The 15,027-nt window shown below is 59.7% G+C and overlaps 1 protein-coding gene across 3 annotated transcripts in view; it reads right to left on the minus strand.

Annotated features, from left to right (window-relative positions):
* The window catches only part of PCBP3 (poly(rC) binding protein 3), a 68,073-nt gene that overhangs the window by 15,078 nt on the left and 37,968 nt on the right, over positions 1 to 15,027 (minus strand). For all 3 annotated transcript variants that reach the window (XM_035030022.1, XM_035030023.1, XM_035030024.1), the window contains exons 3-9: positions 14,552 to 14,575; positions 13,748 to 13,780; positions 13,294 to 13,410; positions 12,573 to 12,704; positions 11,563 to 11,691; positions 8,290 to 8,364; positions 4,974 to 5,015 (exon numbers count right to left, since the gene is read on the minus strand). In XM_035030022.1, coding sequence (XP_034885913.1) covers positions 4,974 to 5,015; positions 8,290 to 8,364; positions 11,563 to 11,691; positions 12,573 to 12,704; positions 13,294 to 13,410; positions 13,748 to 13,780; positions 14,552 to 14,575 — 552 coding nt within the window. The remainder of the gene's footprint in view (positions 1 to 4,973; positions 5,016 to 8,289; positions 8,365 to 11,562; positions 11,692 to 12,572; positions 12,705 to 13,293; positions 13,411 to 13,747; positions 13,781 to 14,551; positions 14,576 to 15,027) is intronic.

The raw sequence follows: 15,027 nt of genomic DNA on the forward strand, positions 1-15,027 counted from the left end.
TGTCCTGACTTTCTAAAGCTTCTTTCGTGTTTTCACTCTTTTTCTTCTTTTGTATGGATTAATTTCCCCCACCCCTCTTCCCTCTGCATCTGGGGGGAGGTCACTTAAGTAAAGTCTTTTCTGTCAGCGGTCACTTTGACATTTTAACACATATGTTTAAAGTCTAAATTCCGTAGCTTTGCCTCTTCTGGGACAACACAGTGACCGATAGGAAGCTCGAATTCCCCTGGATCCATCTGAAGCATACGTCTGCTATTTTTGTCCATTTGTTCTGTTCTGTCAATCCCACAAATTAGACAGCCTTGATGTTGACTTTACAACTGTTGCTTTCATTTACCTAAATGTTTACATTTTAATGGAGTCACAACCATCAATATTTCCTCGGCCTGTTCTTATGTGAATGAAACAAGCCCCTCTGTCCTGCATCTCTAGTCTTCCCTTCACAGTCACTGTCCTCCTGAAGGGCGAAGACTGTTGGTCACAGCTGTTTGTCTGAAAATGCTTGGATTTAGGTCCTTGGAAGATGCCCTTAAGACAGAAGCCTGGCTTGACAATTATTTCATCATGACATCACCTTCTGGCTTCCAGGGCGGCTGGTGAGACGTCCCTGCACCTTCTCTCATGCTCCTTTGTAACATTCCTTTTCTGACTACTTTGGAGATTTACTTTTGGCCTTGATGTTACGTGGTTTTACTTTGATATGTATAAAGTGGATTTCTTTTTATTTATCTTGTTTGGGATTTGTTGGGATTCCTGAATGTGAAGATTGGCTTCTTTTATTAATTCTGAGAAATTCTCAGTGCCTACCTCATAGAACCTTCCCTCACTCTGTGTGATGACCTCTTCTTGGGACTTCGATGGGATGAAAATGCAGATTCTGCCCCTAAGAGGGGCAGGCTGGGAGGAGGAAGCCAGGCACCCGATGGCTCAGCAGGAGAGTGACAGTTCACCTGGGGTGGGGGCAGGGAGACAGGGAAGATCTAAGGCAAGCTGGCCTCCTGCTTTTCCCACCCCGGGAGGTCGGGTCCGGTGTGTGGGTACCTCCCCACCACTCCGAGCTGCAGGATCCTGAGGAAAGAGCAGGGCCAGGGTGAGGCCCAGCAGCCGGGTGGCCTGAGAGTGCTGGCTGCTCTCTTCACTGTTTCCACTTCGAGGTGTCAGGAGCGGCCTCTGCACCATCCCCACGGGGATCTAGAGGAGGTGACTGGTGGTCATCAGGGGAGTTCCTGCACTCACAGTGACACGTGAGTGGACAGCTGGGAAACATCTTCCACGCAGGACCTAACGTGCATCTTCCCTCTTTTACTTCTGTTCCGACTCCCGTGTTACCGTCTCCCGCTACTCACTCCGAAGGACACGCTTCCTGGAGCTCCAGAACACGCTGGAAGCCAGTGGCTCTTTAGCTTGGGCAGTGAGCTTTTGCGGCGAGCACCTCCTTGTGTAAAACCAGGTGGCCGTCCTGACTGCTGCCCGCAGTCAGTGCCAGGCGCAGGCGAAGGGGCGGAGGTGGCAAACCCTCTGTTGTCACCTCTAACACACGGCTCGGTTTCTGCTTGCTTCCAGTGCCCCTCAAATGAGGGCGTGTTACGGAGGGAGTGACGAATGCTCTGGAGAGCCGCATAGAAGAATCGCACGTGGGGGTCGGCTCGAAGCTGACTCACCCCTCCCATGTGATCACATCAAGTAAGTGAAGAGACACAGGTACTGGGTGGGCAGGAGGACAGGGCGGTTCCCACGTCCGAGTCCCTGCTGCCTCCCCTGCCACGCCTGAAGTCACGCGGACCTGAGCAGGCTGCGTGGAGGTCAGGGGCAGCCGCCCAAGGGCTGCGGCGGTCAGGCCATCGCTGGGGCCATCCTCCCCACACCCGGTGTCCTGGTGCCTGTCCTGGGCAAGTCCAGGAGGATTCGGGCAAGACAACTGAGTGGCAGCGCAACCCTGCAGGGAAACTGGTGAGTCTCCAGGGAGGGTGAACCAGAATGCTCACCAACACCGGGCACAGAAAAAACACGTACAGTCTAGATCTAGATAAAGTAACACTCAGCTCCAAGGAACACGTTTTCTCAGTCTGTGATTCGGGTCACCGGCGGCTGGAAGATCCTGTGCTGTGCGTCAGCCACCGTGGCTCAAGTGTTCAAACCGCATTCAGTTACGTTACAAAATAAAGTAGCGCTTCCCACCATTATTGCATCTGAGCTCTAAGACACAAAGCCCTTCAGGCCCCCACTGAACACGAAGCTCAGAGAAGAGCTGCCCTCCTGGCCATAATCACCGATGTCACCCCACGCTGTTTCATCTTATTCTGGATGGAGTATCGGCATGGTTGTCCCGCCTTCGACATCACGAGCCTGCAAGCCGCGCACTTCTCAGACTGCCCGCTACCGAGTCCCAGCAGCTGCCCGGCCCCGGGGCCAGTCTGCACAGCAGAGGGTCCCGCACAGACAGCCGTTTCCTGAGGAGAACCGAGTACCTCAGGTCTCTCCCAAATGTAATGAGGCAATTATGCAACACTTGGTTATAAGTCAGTTTAACCAGTCTGAGAAAAAAACCTGCGAAACGACCCACTTTGAAGAGATTCTGAGAAAACCACTTGGAAAGACACAACAACCAATTAATAGAAAAACCAGTCAGCCAGACTGAAGCGTGCACGCCCACAACCCCGGGAACTTCAGGCCAGAAACACTTCTCTGTCAGCTCAGAGGTTGCAGGAAACCTCAGGCCTTTGTCGGTGGGTCTGTGGCTCCCGCCTCAAAACCAGAGCTGTTCTCTGGGGCCAACTGCCCTTTACTAGGGGCCAGACCCCTGTGTTCCTGAGTTCCTGAGCTTTCAAAAAGCCAACGAGCCAGGTTTTCCAATCAGCCCTTGCACTTCTGGTGACACAAGACTGTCTGGCCCCACGTTAAATGAAGACTGTGCCGTCCCAGGAATTAGGCCTGTGACCCACTTGGCTTCCGTTCTGCTTGCCCATCACCCCCACTCAGGGCCGTCTGTCTGTGAGGGGCCGTAGAGCCTACCATCGCAGTGTGGGACCCACCCCTTGAGCACTTACACTCTGCACGGCATTCCTGCGCTGGGGGCAGGCCACCCCTTCTCCCAGGCTCTAACACCTGCATCCCCTCGGTCACAGCTGGCGGTTGCCCAGATGATGAGGGATGGGGCGTCACCCACCTGGAGCCAAGGGGTCTGCCCCTGCCTGCTGTGGGGGGTCTTGCAGACCGACCTCCACTGCTCCCTCATCTTCTTGGGCAATGCTGTCAACCTCCTTATGGTGGAAGAATTTTAACAATTTTTTAAAGCTGCTGATGGCTCTTTTGAGAAGGCTGAGTGGGTTCACACCTTCGCCACCTTCCCCACTCCTGGGATCTCTAAGAAACTCACAGCAGAATGAAGAGCATCCCTGATAGCACGGAACGGTATGTGGGGGTCAGCAGCAGAGGCCAGGCTTCGACACGTGTCCTCAAGGGGGAGGTTGAGGTGGCTATGCGCTCGGGTGGGCAGGCGGGGGACGGGAGTGAGCAGGTGGACAGACTGGTGTCACCCCACCAACCAGCTAAATGCAGACAGCTGTGTCCCCGCCCGGCTTCTATCCAGCAAGGAGCCAGGGCCCTCGCAGCATGTCCTGGGCAGGAGGAGAAGGACAGCTTCATGAGTGGGGGTGGCCACGGGCAGGTAAGGGGACAGGTGACTTAGTGCTAAAGGCAGTCACCACCTAAACCCAGGAACCACGGAAAACGGCTTCGGGGCTGTGCCTGGGGCGGGGAGAGCCTCCTGCTCCACAGACTGCCCTTGGGAATTTTTTCAAGAAAAGGAAACCTTGCCAGTATCTCTTCTCTGCTCTGAGGAGAGTTCCCTGCCGTGGCAGTGAACTGAATCCCCACCCCCCCCCCCACTCTTATTTAGCCTCGCTTCATTTTAAAAAGCCCTTGCCCGCTCTGCCCGTACGTCTCACTGCCCACGTCCGCACCCACCCAGTTCAAGCGAGCAGGGGTTTGCAGAAGAGGCGAGCCCTGTCAGCCTGGCGGCACCTCCCAGATACGAGTCTCAGATCACAGAGAACACAGGCCGGAAACGCTTTCTCGGGAGAGGCTGCGAAGCTCGGCGATCTTCACAACGATTTAGATTAGAAAAAGGCTTCTCAAAATGAACTCTGGGTTTGCTGCAGCTGCTGATCCCCAGCTCGGCCTTCTTGCCCTGGCCTGGTCCCCCTTCCCTCCCCCTTCCCTCCCTTCGCGACCAGCTCCTGCAGGCCTCCTGGCCCCGTGCCCGGCGCGCGTCTAGATCCCTGTGGAGGGACGACCTTGGATCACAGCTGCTGCCCCGTAGCCGCTGCACATTGTCCCCTCGGTCCCTGGGCCCCCGCACAGTGCATTTTCGGGCGTCCCCATCCTCAACTCTGATACCATCCTCAGACCGTGACGCACTCAGGGACGGCTGAGCAGGCCCCACGGCGGAGCACGGCTTCAAGGCTATAGTGAAAACCAAGGCCCCTTCTGCTGGCTTTTGTTCTCGGGGTGGGGGGCGTGGGGGTGCTGAAGGTGTCGTGTGGCTCTGGAAAGTGTAGCTTTACCGGATGTCCAAACATCCTCTCCAGCATCTCTTAGAGCACCTGTCTGATAGCGCGTCGCCTGACTTCTCAGGTGGGCGTAGGGCACCCCGCGGTCCCTGCCCGCTGGGGCGGGTGCCATGGGCAAAGCAGCCTTGTGGCCACCGCCGAAGGCCCTGTGTGCGGAGGAAAGCCCCAGAGTGCAGCAACAATGGAAGCAATTTGACATCAGGCCAAGTCCTCCAAGGAGCAGAATTAGTGCTAAGAGGTTAAAGGTTATTCAAGGTCATATGGATACGACACAGGTCGGGAACATTGAGAGAACGGTATTAATATTATTGTGTAATATTAATATTAGTAGCAAGTAACAGAGGCATGCAGGGGGTAACGGTGATGAGAAGAGAAGGCCAGGGAGGCAGAGTGGAGACTCACATCTGGGTGGGGGATGGCGTACTGTCCCTGGATCGTGTAGGCCTAGAAAGAGAGAGACGCCGTCAGCTCGGGAAGCGGCCAGCCACACTTGTGCCCACCGGCGGCCCCCCCCCGGGACAAGGGCTTTCTCAGGGCAGGGGCTTCTCGTGAACAGGCCCAAGGCCCCGTGGTCAGAGCTTCCTCCCGAGCGCGTCCCCACCTGCCCCCAGTAGCTCAGGGCACCGGGAGGTGCAGACTGGGGGCGTCCTGGCTCCAGGCCTCACCAGTGCCCACGGGTGTCTGGAGCTACAACCAGACGCATAAGCCAGGGGGGCTACAGCCCCCTCGCTGGGCTCAGGACCCACAGCTGCAGGCTCGGACACTGGCCGGCCAGCAGGGAGGGCGAGGAGGCTCCCCGCTCCCCCAGGGCTCTTAAAAGAAAAGCCCTGCAAAGGATCCCACCCGGTTATAGACTCACTAATTGTTAACCTTTTGAAATTTCATCAGCTTTCAGAGTAAACACTTTTACAGAGTATTTATCCCAAAACCCAACAAAGGACCTTTAAAAGGTGACTCAAGACCAATTTTGTGAAAGCAGATGAAGAAATGCACCCAAATCAGTCACAAGAGGGACCGACTTGTCTTGCAGCCTCAGAGGGCCGGGCAGCTATTCTCACGGGGGGCTGCACGTGCACGGCACTGCTCCCCGGGGGCCAGCGAGGGTCCCCGAGGCTTCACCTTCAAGCCAGCGACTCAGAACCAGCCACAGCTCGAGTGGGGGCCCCGTGCCTCCTCCCCCCACCAGCCCCCTCCTGCCTCAACAGTCCACCGGCTCCGATGCTCCCAGAAACTCACGGCCAAAACCAAACGAACCACAAGGTGTCAAGGGAGAGTAAAGACCAAAGTCTTGCCGTCAGGCCTCACGTGCTGTGATGCGGAACGTGCCGCGTGCAGCCCCGGAAAGCCACATTTGAGGCCCCAGCTTGGGGGCACAGGTGTGGAGGAACGTGGCTTCTGGCACCTGGCCATGTGGGTCCCCGTGCCACATCCTGAGTGGACACGTGATGCCCACCTGTGTCTGCACGTGTGCACCCAAGAGGGAAACCCCAGGTCAGTCTGAGCGTCACTTCGTAGACTCCACACTGAGGGGTGGTGTCCAAGGTTCTGCCAAACCGCATCTTTTGAATCTGCTGAGAGCTGTTGTCATAAACAACCCAACCTGGGAGTTACAGGTCAGCCAGGCACTGGACAGGGACCCCAGGAGGCGAGGGCCCCAGTCTGGGTCAGGGTCCGCCGATGGCGTTCCGTGGAGAAGTAAAGGGATCTTATCAGATGCAGCAAGTGTCCGAGTGGGCGCCCCCCACCCCGTACTTCTGTACACAGAGCTGCGAGGCCTCGTCTTTAGGCCTTGTGGAGATGCCACCAGGCAGGTCTGTGAAGGTCGGGGCCTGTTGCCCTCACGGCCCCGCACGTCCGAGTGAATTGCTCACACTTCCTGACGGTGCAATTCTTCACCCCAGACGTTTCTGACTTATCTTTTACTCACGTAGGTAATTCTTAATCCTACTTGAAGTGTGTGGGCAGTTTACCAGGCTCTCTGGATGGCGGCAATAGCTTGACAGACAAAGGTTCCGTCTGGATGAAACCCTCACCCTCTGTGAGCTGCCTGAAAGGCAGGGCTGGTGCTCCCGGGCGGGCCCCCAGGGCGAGGGATGCCTCCGGAGGTCAGCCAGGGAGAGGGGCGCAGGTCTCTCAGGTCTAGGTTCTGTGGCAGTGGGGTCGGGTTCTGAGGGCCGCCTTCTGCACTAAATCCCACTCACACCCCACTGCTCAGCGTGTGCTGTGGTTCTTCTGTCCCCACGCAACCAGGGAGAGCCACTGGCGAGACCTCGCTGTCCCGGCACACAGGTGCAGATGACGGCCCTGATGGCCGGGGCCGTGCTGGGCGGGGCCCGCGGGGCCTCCCTTTTCAATAAAGACCTGCGCTCTCCCACATGGTGCCACTGCGGGTTTGTCCACGTGTCAGGGGAAAGGACACAGTGCTCTGCACGGGGCCCCGCTGTGTCTGCTCCCCTGCCTCCTCTGGCCTTGCCTTCTGACCTGTAAAATGGGGGTGTGCCCACATCTTGGGGCTGCAACAGGATGGAGCAGGGACATGAAGGGTCCAGACAGCGGGCAGGGCTGCTGGGAGACTGGGAGGGAGGCCCACAGCGGATGCCCGAGGAAGCCGGGCACCGTGGACAGTGGCCTGCCCTGAACCACGCAGGCCCCATGGGGGTCCCTCCCTGTGGGAAGAGGCCCACAAGCTGCTCTTGGAAATGCAGGCCCCAGCCTCTCACCTAACGTGTGAAGTCAACCTGCAGGATCTGATAAGATTCCTTTAACGTGTGGATAAATCTTTATTTGCTGCTTTGTTAATCATGCTTTGTAAATCATGATCACTCTCGCCTGACCTGGGTCACCTCTGGGAATTGCCCGTCTTCACTCTCCCTCGAACAAGGACACACGTCACCGCCAACTGGACGCAGAGCTCCTCCAGGCACCACTGGCCGGGCATCTTCCAGGGCCTCTACCCACGCGTGGTGCCCCTGAGGGGTGTGGCCCAGGTGCCTGATGGCGGCAGGTGGGCCCTTGTGGGGCAGTGGCTACACCCCCTCTCGTGGGCTCTCTCTAGGCCCTGCTAATGAACTGCCGGCCTCAGACGCAGATTTCTCTGCAAGCCCTGGCCTCCCAGGCTCCTCGCCGGCAGGGGAGAAAGGAGGTGGGTGGCTCTGGGCCATAGCCACAGGTGTGCAGAGCAGGTGTTCCTGACCTGGCTGATGCGGGTCTGGTGGAGCGCGAGGGCCACTGCTGTGGCCGGCAAGGCTCTTGCCTGGCTGGGCACCTTTCCCTTCCCTTGCTCCCAGAAACTCCTCTGTGGAAAGTCAGGAACGTGCATTTCAGGGGAAGCGGGACCTGTTCCTGCAGCTCCAGCTGCTTCGACTGGGAGCCACAGGGTCACCGGTAACGCTCCTGGCCCTTCTGCCAAGGCTTCTTCAGGACGCTCAGGAGCTAGATTGGGTTGAACGTCGCACAGGCAGAACCAGGGTCCTTCTGTGCCAGGTCAGGGAGAAGACGCTTCCAGGGCCCAGTGTCTACGGGACGTCTGCCGTGGCCCTGTCTGTGTGCCCGACCCTGTGCCCGGCAGCGGGCTGGGAGAGCTTTGCGTCCAGCGTGGGTGGGGTGGGAGACGTGCACGTGACAGGGGAGAAAACCTGAGTGCACTAACGGGCAGCGGCGGGGGCTGCAGTAAGAGGCTGAGGTTGGCAGTGGAGGCCGCGAGCGGGTCGGCTCTTACCTGACCACCTGCAAAAATGACAGGGGTGGAGGCGGGCTTTGGGCGGTAGGGGATGGTGGCACCTTTCGGTGGGGACTAGGAAAAGGGACAGGAGAGGGAGAGAGAGCATTAGAGCGGCTTCCCAGCACCAGGACCTGCTGACGGGGGCCTCCTTCCCAAGCCCGCCCCCGCTGCACCACCCGCCCTGCCCTGTCCCCCAGGCTGCAGCGGCCCCAGAGGGTGGGGACACCCTGCAGCAGGAGGGCAGCCTGAGAGGGACCCTCCACAGGGCCACCTCTCTCCTCCGGGTAGCCACTGCCCTAAATACGCTCCCACCTGGCGCCGCCACCCCCGCGGAATGCGGGGCGGGGGGCGGGGGCTCCGTGGCAGTGTGCACCGTCAGTTCCTGACGAGCAAGAACGGAGGCCGAGACCCTGCCCGTGCGCAGATGGACAGGTGGCTGCCTGCGGACCAGGGTGCTGTCGTTCCACACTTGGGTCAGCCTGGCTGCTGTCCTCTGAGAAAATCTCCCTCCCTCTCTCCCATGCTCAGGGGAAAGCCAGGCTTTATGGGCGGCTTGGCCATGGGGGCTCATGCCCAGTGCCCCAAAGGCTTTGCAGGGCCAGGCTTGTGATGCTCAGTAGGCATCATCACAGGACAGCTAGAAACATCCGATTTCACTATTCATAAAAAGAAGCAACTTTTTAAAAAAGCTTAGAGTCCAAATTCAGTATTCTATAGTCGTGATGAGCTTTGCTATAATTTCCTTTGCTTATTCTGTGCCCAAAAGTATAGGATTTTTATCTTGGGGTGAATGATATTCTCAAGTACCAGAAGTCGGCCCGATTCTGATTGAGTCGACCGAACTCCTTGGTCAGAGGCAATCAGGGTCCTCCCTAGTCCGGCCACGTGGCAGTCTTCCCTGGGAACAGAAGCCACAGGGCTGGCCTGGGTCAGCAACACCACCAGCCAGAGGCAGAGGGTGGGGGCCAGGACAGCCTGTCCCTGCTGGGAGGTCTCGAGACCGTGGTGCCCTCGGGCCCAGCCCACACCCTGGGCTGTTGGGTGTGACCTCATAGTGCCCCCCGAGAGACACAAAGCAATGTGGGGCAGGCTCAGCACACCGGGTGGCAACTTCAATCTGCAGTCCAAGCCATGCTGTGTGATCATGGGCACACTGTGTGACCCTGACTCCACTACATGACCTGGACATGCTGCCTGCCTTTAGGTGTGTTGTGTGGCCTTGGCCGAGCTGTATGACCTTGGGAACACCGTGCAGCCTCGCTGTAAGGCAGGAAGGGCTGCTGAGGGGCCTGAGAGCTGACCCCGTCTGGGGTGATGCTGGGCCCCCAGGGTAGGCCGGTCTTCAGTGCTCCTGCTATTTACGACCAGATGCCTCCAGAATCATCTCTGTGCAGCCAGGGGTCACTGCGGCCTCAGAGGACACTCGGTTCATGGTGGCAGACCCATGACTAAACCGAGCTTGGGGGAGTGAGGTTCTCACTGCACCAGCAGGGAACTCAGTCCAGGTATGCCCCGTCCCTGAGCCGGGCACCTCGCTCCGTGCCCTCTGGCCCCACGGACTGCAGCGCCCTCCATCCCAGCACCATGAGCTTGTGATTCTCGCGCTCGCCGATGTCCTCTGACAGGAGAGGCCCTGTGAGCACGGCGCCCCCGGTGCCCGCTGGGGCACAGTGGGCACTGCTGGGCAGGCTTTGCCGTGAGACCTGTGCTCTCCACGGGGCCCCACTGACCTGCCCCCACCTGAGGGCAGCCCTCGCAGAGCCATTTCAAGGGTATGACCTTGGCCAGAACTAAGTCTGGAAGTCCTTTAATCTTTTGCTCTATTTGTCCAGCTATTCTTCACTTAAAAATGGGCCCAACCATTTCTAGGTGCAGTGGCTCCTCGTCCCCTGGGGAGACGCCAGCTCTCCGACCTCTGAGAGCTCCATGGCCCGAGCAAGAGTGAAGCATCGCCTTGGCCCTGGGTCTGCCGTTCCCATTCGCCACACGTGCTTGCTTCACTTGGAAGTTGAGTCTCGCGTGAGCCTCCAGCCGGCGGGAACACAGCCCTGGGGCACCAGCACCCACAGCCAGTGGGGTCCAGCCTGTTTCTATGGGCCACGTCTGACCATGCACGTGGCGCCAGCAACGCCGCTTGGGAGGAGTCCTGAGGACAGTCTTATTCTAACCCTTGTTCGTGGACATGGGAGGCTGTGTCCCTCCTGGAACTGTTCATGCGACCTCGCACTCTGACGTGGCCGCTGCCGCTCAAGATGCGTGTGCTTTCTCGCCGCCTCGGGCATCTGCCAGTGCAAGGGAGTGCACGGCCCTGCTCACCGCGTGCCCACATGGCGCCACCGGGCTCCCGGCGGCAGGGGCCCGAAGGAACACAGACCGGCACCGTCTCCATGACCAGTGGCTGGGGACCATCAGGACACCAGTATTTAGAAACATAGTTTTGATTTCACAAAATAGTATACTTGGGAAAATAAATCTATGCAATTTTTTTAAAGAGCTGGACGTGGGTTTGAGCACCAAACAAAGGACAAAAGAGGGCGGAGCCCACAGACACCGGCCGAGGCACAGGAGCCTTCGTCAGAGGCCGAAGTACTTCACTGTAGCTTGAAGACCAGCAACTGTGGGAGCTTCAGTGAATCCTGCTGCATTTGGGGTATTCGCTGAAATTTAAATCTCAGGGTTTTTTCTCAAAAAAATTTCAAGAGAGGCTTTTGTCTTGCTCAGCTGTATCTTCGCTTCTGCTTTGGTTTTAACCATTTTGTTTATTCCTCTCTGTCTTTACAGTTTGGGCATTTTCGTGTGCTTTTCCTCCTTTGTGCCTTGGTGGGGCTCTGACGCCTGCGGGCGTGGTGAGCGTGGGCCTCCTGCCTCCCCTCCCCTCACAGGCCCAGGGCAGCAGGGCCTGCCCACAGTGGGCAGCGTGTCCAGCACAGACCTGCACCGAGGCTAAGGCCCGACCCTTTACCGGACGCCCCTCCCACTGCAGACTAATGACTGCTCATCCGATTGCCTCCTGACACACCCTTTCCCCGGCCCCCCAGCCGAGACGATGGACATGCCTGAGAGGACTAGCTACCCGCACACCCAGCGCGGCCTGGGTGCGGTCTCGGGTCACGCTCTTGACCCCTGGCCCCCACACGGCCCTGACCGTGTGAATTCTCAGGGCCCCAGGCACATGCCACAGCCAACACGAAGAAGCCAAGGCTGAAGAAGCCATGGGCAGTGTGGCGTGAGGGGTAGGCTGGCAGTGAGCCCTGGGTGCCCAGACTGTACCTCCAGCATGACCACACAGATCTGCTTGACGCACTGGATGATGGCGTCAGGGGTCCCCGAGATGGTCACTGCCCGCTCTGTGGAGTTGGGCAGCATGTCCCCGGCCACCTGGACCTGGGCACCTGTGGACTGCAGAAACAAGACATTGGAAGGGGAACGGCAGGGGAGGGGCTGGTGGCGGCGGCGGCCTGCGCTGAAGCAGAGCTCCTGGGTGCTGGGGAGGGCATCACGTCGAGGGCACAGTGCATGGACACCCACCCCAAGGGCACCACGCCCGCCCGGCCCCTCAGCCCTCTGCTTGTTCCCTGGGGCCCCGTGGGGGGGCTGCGCGCCTCAACCCACCGCTGCCCAGCACGGCCTGGCGCAGGGACAGTGACACTGGAGAAGAGGCGTCTTAACCTGCAAGTGGCATTTGCAGAGATGGAGACAGAAATGGAGTCACTTTTTTCAAATACTTTATCTCCCCTGTGGAGCTGTAGGTCACAGAGGAAGATGGATTCTAGAGGGGCCCAAGCTCTGTGGCTGTCTTGCCGTGACGGAATCACGACAGGGGGCCTCTCTTCTGGGAGAGGGAAGGAGTCCTTTCTTTGAATAAAGGAACATGAACATAAGTCTGCGCCTCACCAGCCCTGCTGGTCTGCTCAGGCCTGGTGGGCCCTGAAGGCACCTGCCTGGGGGCAGAGGGCACAGCCTCCATGGCCCAGAGCCACATGCCTGGGTGGCAGGGTGTGGCCCCCCGCCCCGTCATGGGGGCGCGCTGCCTGTCCCTGGTTGGGCTGCACAGCTCCCCGTGCAGGGGCCCAGCCCCTCTGCATGACACTGTGAGTGGTCTGTGCACACTCCAGGGGCTCCCAGAGCCCACCCTTTGCTTTCTGGATGGCTCTCCCCTACTGTAAGTTCCACACTGGCACGGTTCGCAGTGCTGGGCCTCCCCGGGGGCAGGGTGAGCTTCCCGGGGGGGGCCTCACCCACCCAGCGGAGGGGCGCCGGCAGCCAGAGAAGGTTCCTACCTCCCTGATCTCCTTGATCTTCGAGCCGCCTTTGCCGATCAGGGACCCACACTGGCTGGCGGGGACCACCAGCCTCAGCGTCACGGGGGGCTTGCTGGTGGCAGGGCTGTTGCTCATAGAGTTAATGATGTCCTGGGGAGGAGAAAGGCACGGGTGCGCCTGCTGTGCCCACGCCAGTGAGCGCAAAGGCCAGGCTCGTGAGAAAGCAGCTGCATGTGCTCAAGGACTGGCGGGCCAGGGTCCCTGCCCCCGAGGCCCATGGCCAGTGGAGGCGGGGGGAGGACAAGCGTGGGAACGCGAGCGCTCTGAATGTGCTCTAAACAACTTTTGGCAACTTGAACAATATTGGAAACGCAAGAAAACCTCGATGTGAGTCGCTGACAGAGCGCACAGACGTGCCCCAGACATGTGAGTGCGTGCGTGTTTCTATGGGCCGGCAGCAGAGCCCCCAGGTCCAGCCTGTAGCCAAGCTCCCATGCGGGGGCAGGAGCCGTGGGGGGCGGCTGGAGCTCATGCTCGGGCCTGTCCCCAGATGGCCAGCAGCCGGGGGAGCCCCTGGGCGGCGGAGGTGACAGGGGAGAAGAGAAGTCCTTGCAGCCAAGCAGGACATCCCTGGTGGGCCAGGCTGTGCCCACGTCCAGACACAGGAGACGTGGGGCCGGAGGACCAGTGGAGACCATGCCCTCCCCCCGCACACAGGGTCTCTGGGGGCGCATCTTACCTCCTCGAACTTGTAGGCGATCATGGCAAAGGCCTTGAAGATGGCGTCCGTGGGGCCCGTGATGGTCACGATTCTTTCCGGGCAGTTTCCCTCAGAGATGTTGATCCTGGCACCGCTCTGGAAGGAGGCGAGCACACCCGGGCCAGGGTTAGAGTCGCGGGCAGTACCGGGCTGGGTTCTTCAGGCCTCCTGACAGCCACGGGCAAGCCTCCATGCTGCACGGTGAGGCCCCCCCAGTGCCGTCCTTCACAGTGCCGACAGCTGCCACGCTGTGCCCCCCACAGCCCCCCACAACAGAGCCCCGGACGTGGGGGTGTGCAGGTCAGAGGGAAGGGGCCTGCTGCTGCTGGGAGGTGGCCGTGGGCACGGCAGGGGCTCCCGCAGGACAGGACTTCTGGCCTCCCACCTCCCGCCTGCCCACAAACGGGACACCACTGAGGACCAGCCACCTCACCTCTTCACGCATCTTTTTCACAGTTTCTCCTTTCTGGAATAAAGATTCAGACAACAGGGTGAGGCGTCACTCCGGGCTTCCGGCACAGGCGTGCAGAGGGTTTGGTGTGGCAGCACGAGGTGGGAGCACAGCCTCGTGCACCAGGTGCCCCAGGCCAGCGAGCAGCAGTCCCGGGGCGGGGGGCGGGGGTGGCGGGGACGAGAGCCTGACGCACCCCCAGCCCCGAGCCCCACCACAAGCTGGCGAGGGGCCCTTCAGAGGAGGCGCCGGGTGCTGGCCCACTCGGCTCCTGCTCTGCAGTGGTGCTCATATCCCTCGTCTTCGTCACGGGCAAAGCAGGGCCAGGCCGGGGCGGGGGGGGCACACCCCAGGGCCCTGGTGGGAAGACCTGGACTCAGAGCACAGAGGCGCCCGCTGGACACCAGGGGGCCTGGACACGGTGGGACGCCAGCCACGGGTAGGTGGCGCCCTGCCCCAGCCTCCGCCACAGGCTTCCAACTCCCAGATCCGCGCTCACTTTCCCCACGGCGCGCTTTTAATTTGGAGGGAGACGTGAGAGACCACCACCACCCACTGACCAGGGGGGATACTGCGCTGGAGAATGCCAGTGACTCACGCTCACCGGGCCCTCACCCCCGGGAAGGACGGGCCACAGGGCGGTGGGGCAGTGGGGGCGGGGCTGCCCGGTGACCAGCCGGGGCCTTGCAGGCGGGGCCGCGGGATTCCACTGGAATCCTTGTGCGTGGTGTGCACCGTGTCACCTGGTCAGGGACCCCAGCAGAGCAGAGTTCACTCAGTAGTTACCTTCCCGATGATGCTTCCAACTTCCTGTAGGAAAGGAAGCACAGAAAGATGATGTCATAGAGCAGAAGGAGAGACGGCCGGTGACAGACCCTGAGAGACCCATGTGTGCTGGGAGCGAGGACGGGGGTCAGGACAGTCAGGCGCGAGCGTGGCCAGGCCACCTGTGCAAAGGCCCTGAGTCTGGGGGCTCCTGGGTGCCCGTCTGACCTCAGTTAGTCCCAGGCCCTGCCTCTGACAGACACACAGACGAGCAGAATCAGAGCGGCCGGCTCCCTACAAACAAGTTAGGAGGCACCACTTAAGGCCTCAAGAAACCCTGCAAGGAACAGATAAAACAGAATCTCCCCCGATTTTGTGATGTAAAGGTAATTAAGCACTGCTACCGCTTTTTCACTTTTTAGAAAGTAGACTACGCAAAGACACGCTTGAACATACCGCCCCAGTTCCGAAGCCTGGAGCCCATGATGGTGCGACCC

The sequence above is a fragment of the Mirounga leonina genome, unplaced genomic scaffold (genome assembly GCF_011800145.1).
Source record: "Mirounga leonina isolate KUSES-001 unplaced genomic scaffold, KU_Mleo_1.0 Mir_353, whole genome shotgun sequence".
NCBI classification, from domain to species: domain Eukaryota; kingdom Metazoa; phylum Chordata; class Mammalia; order Carnivora; family Phocidae; genus Mirounga; species Mirounga leonina.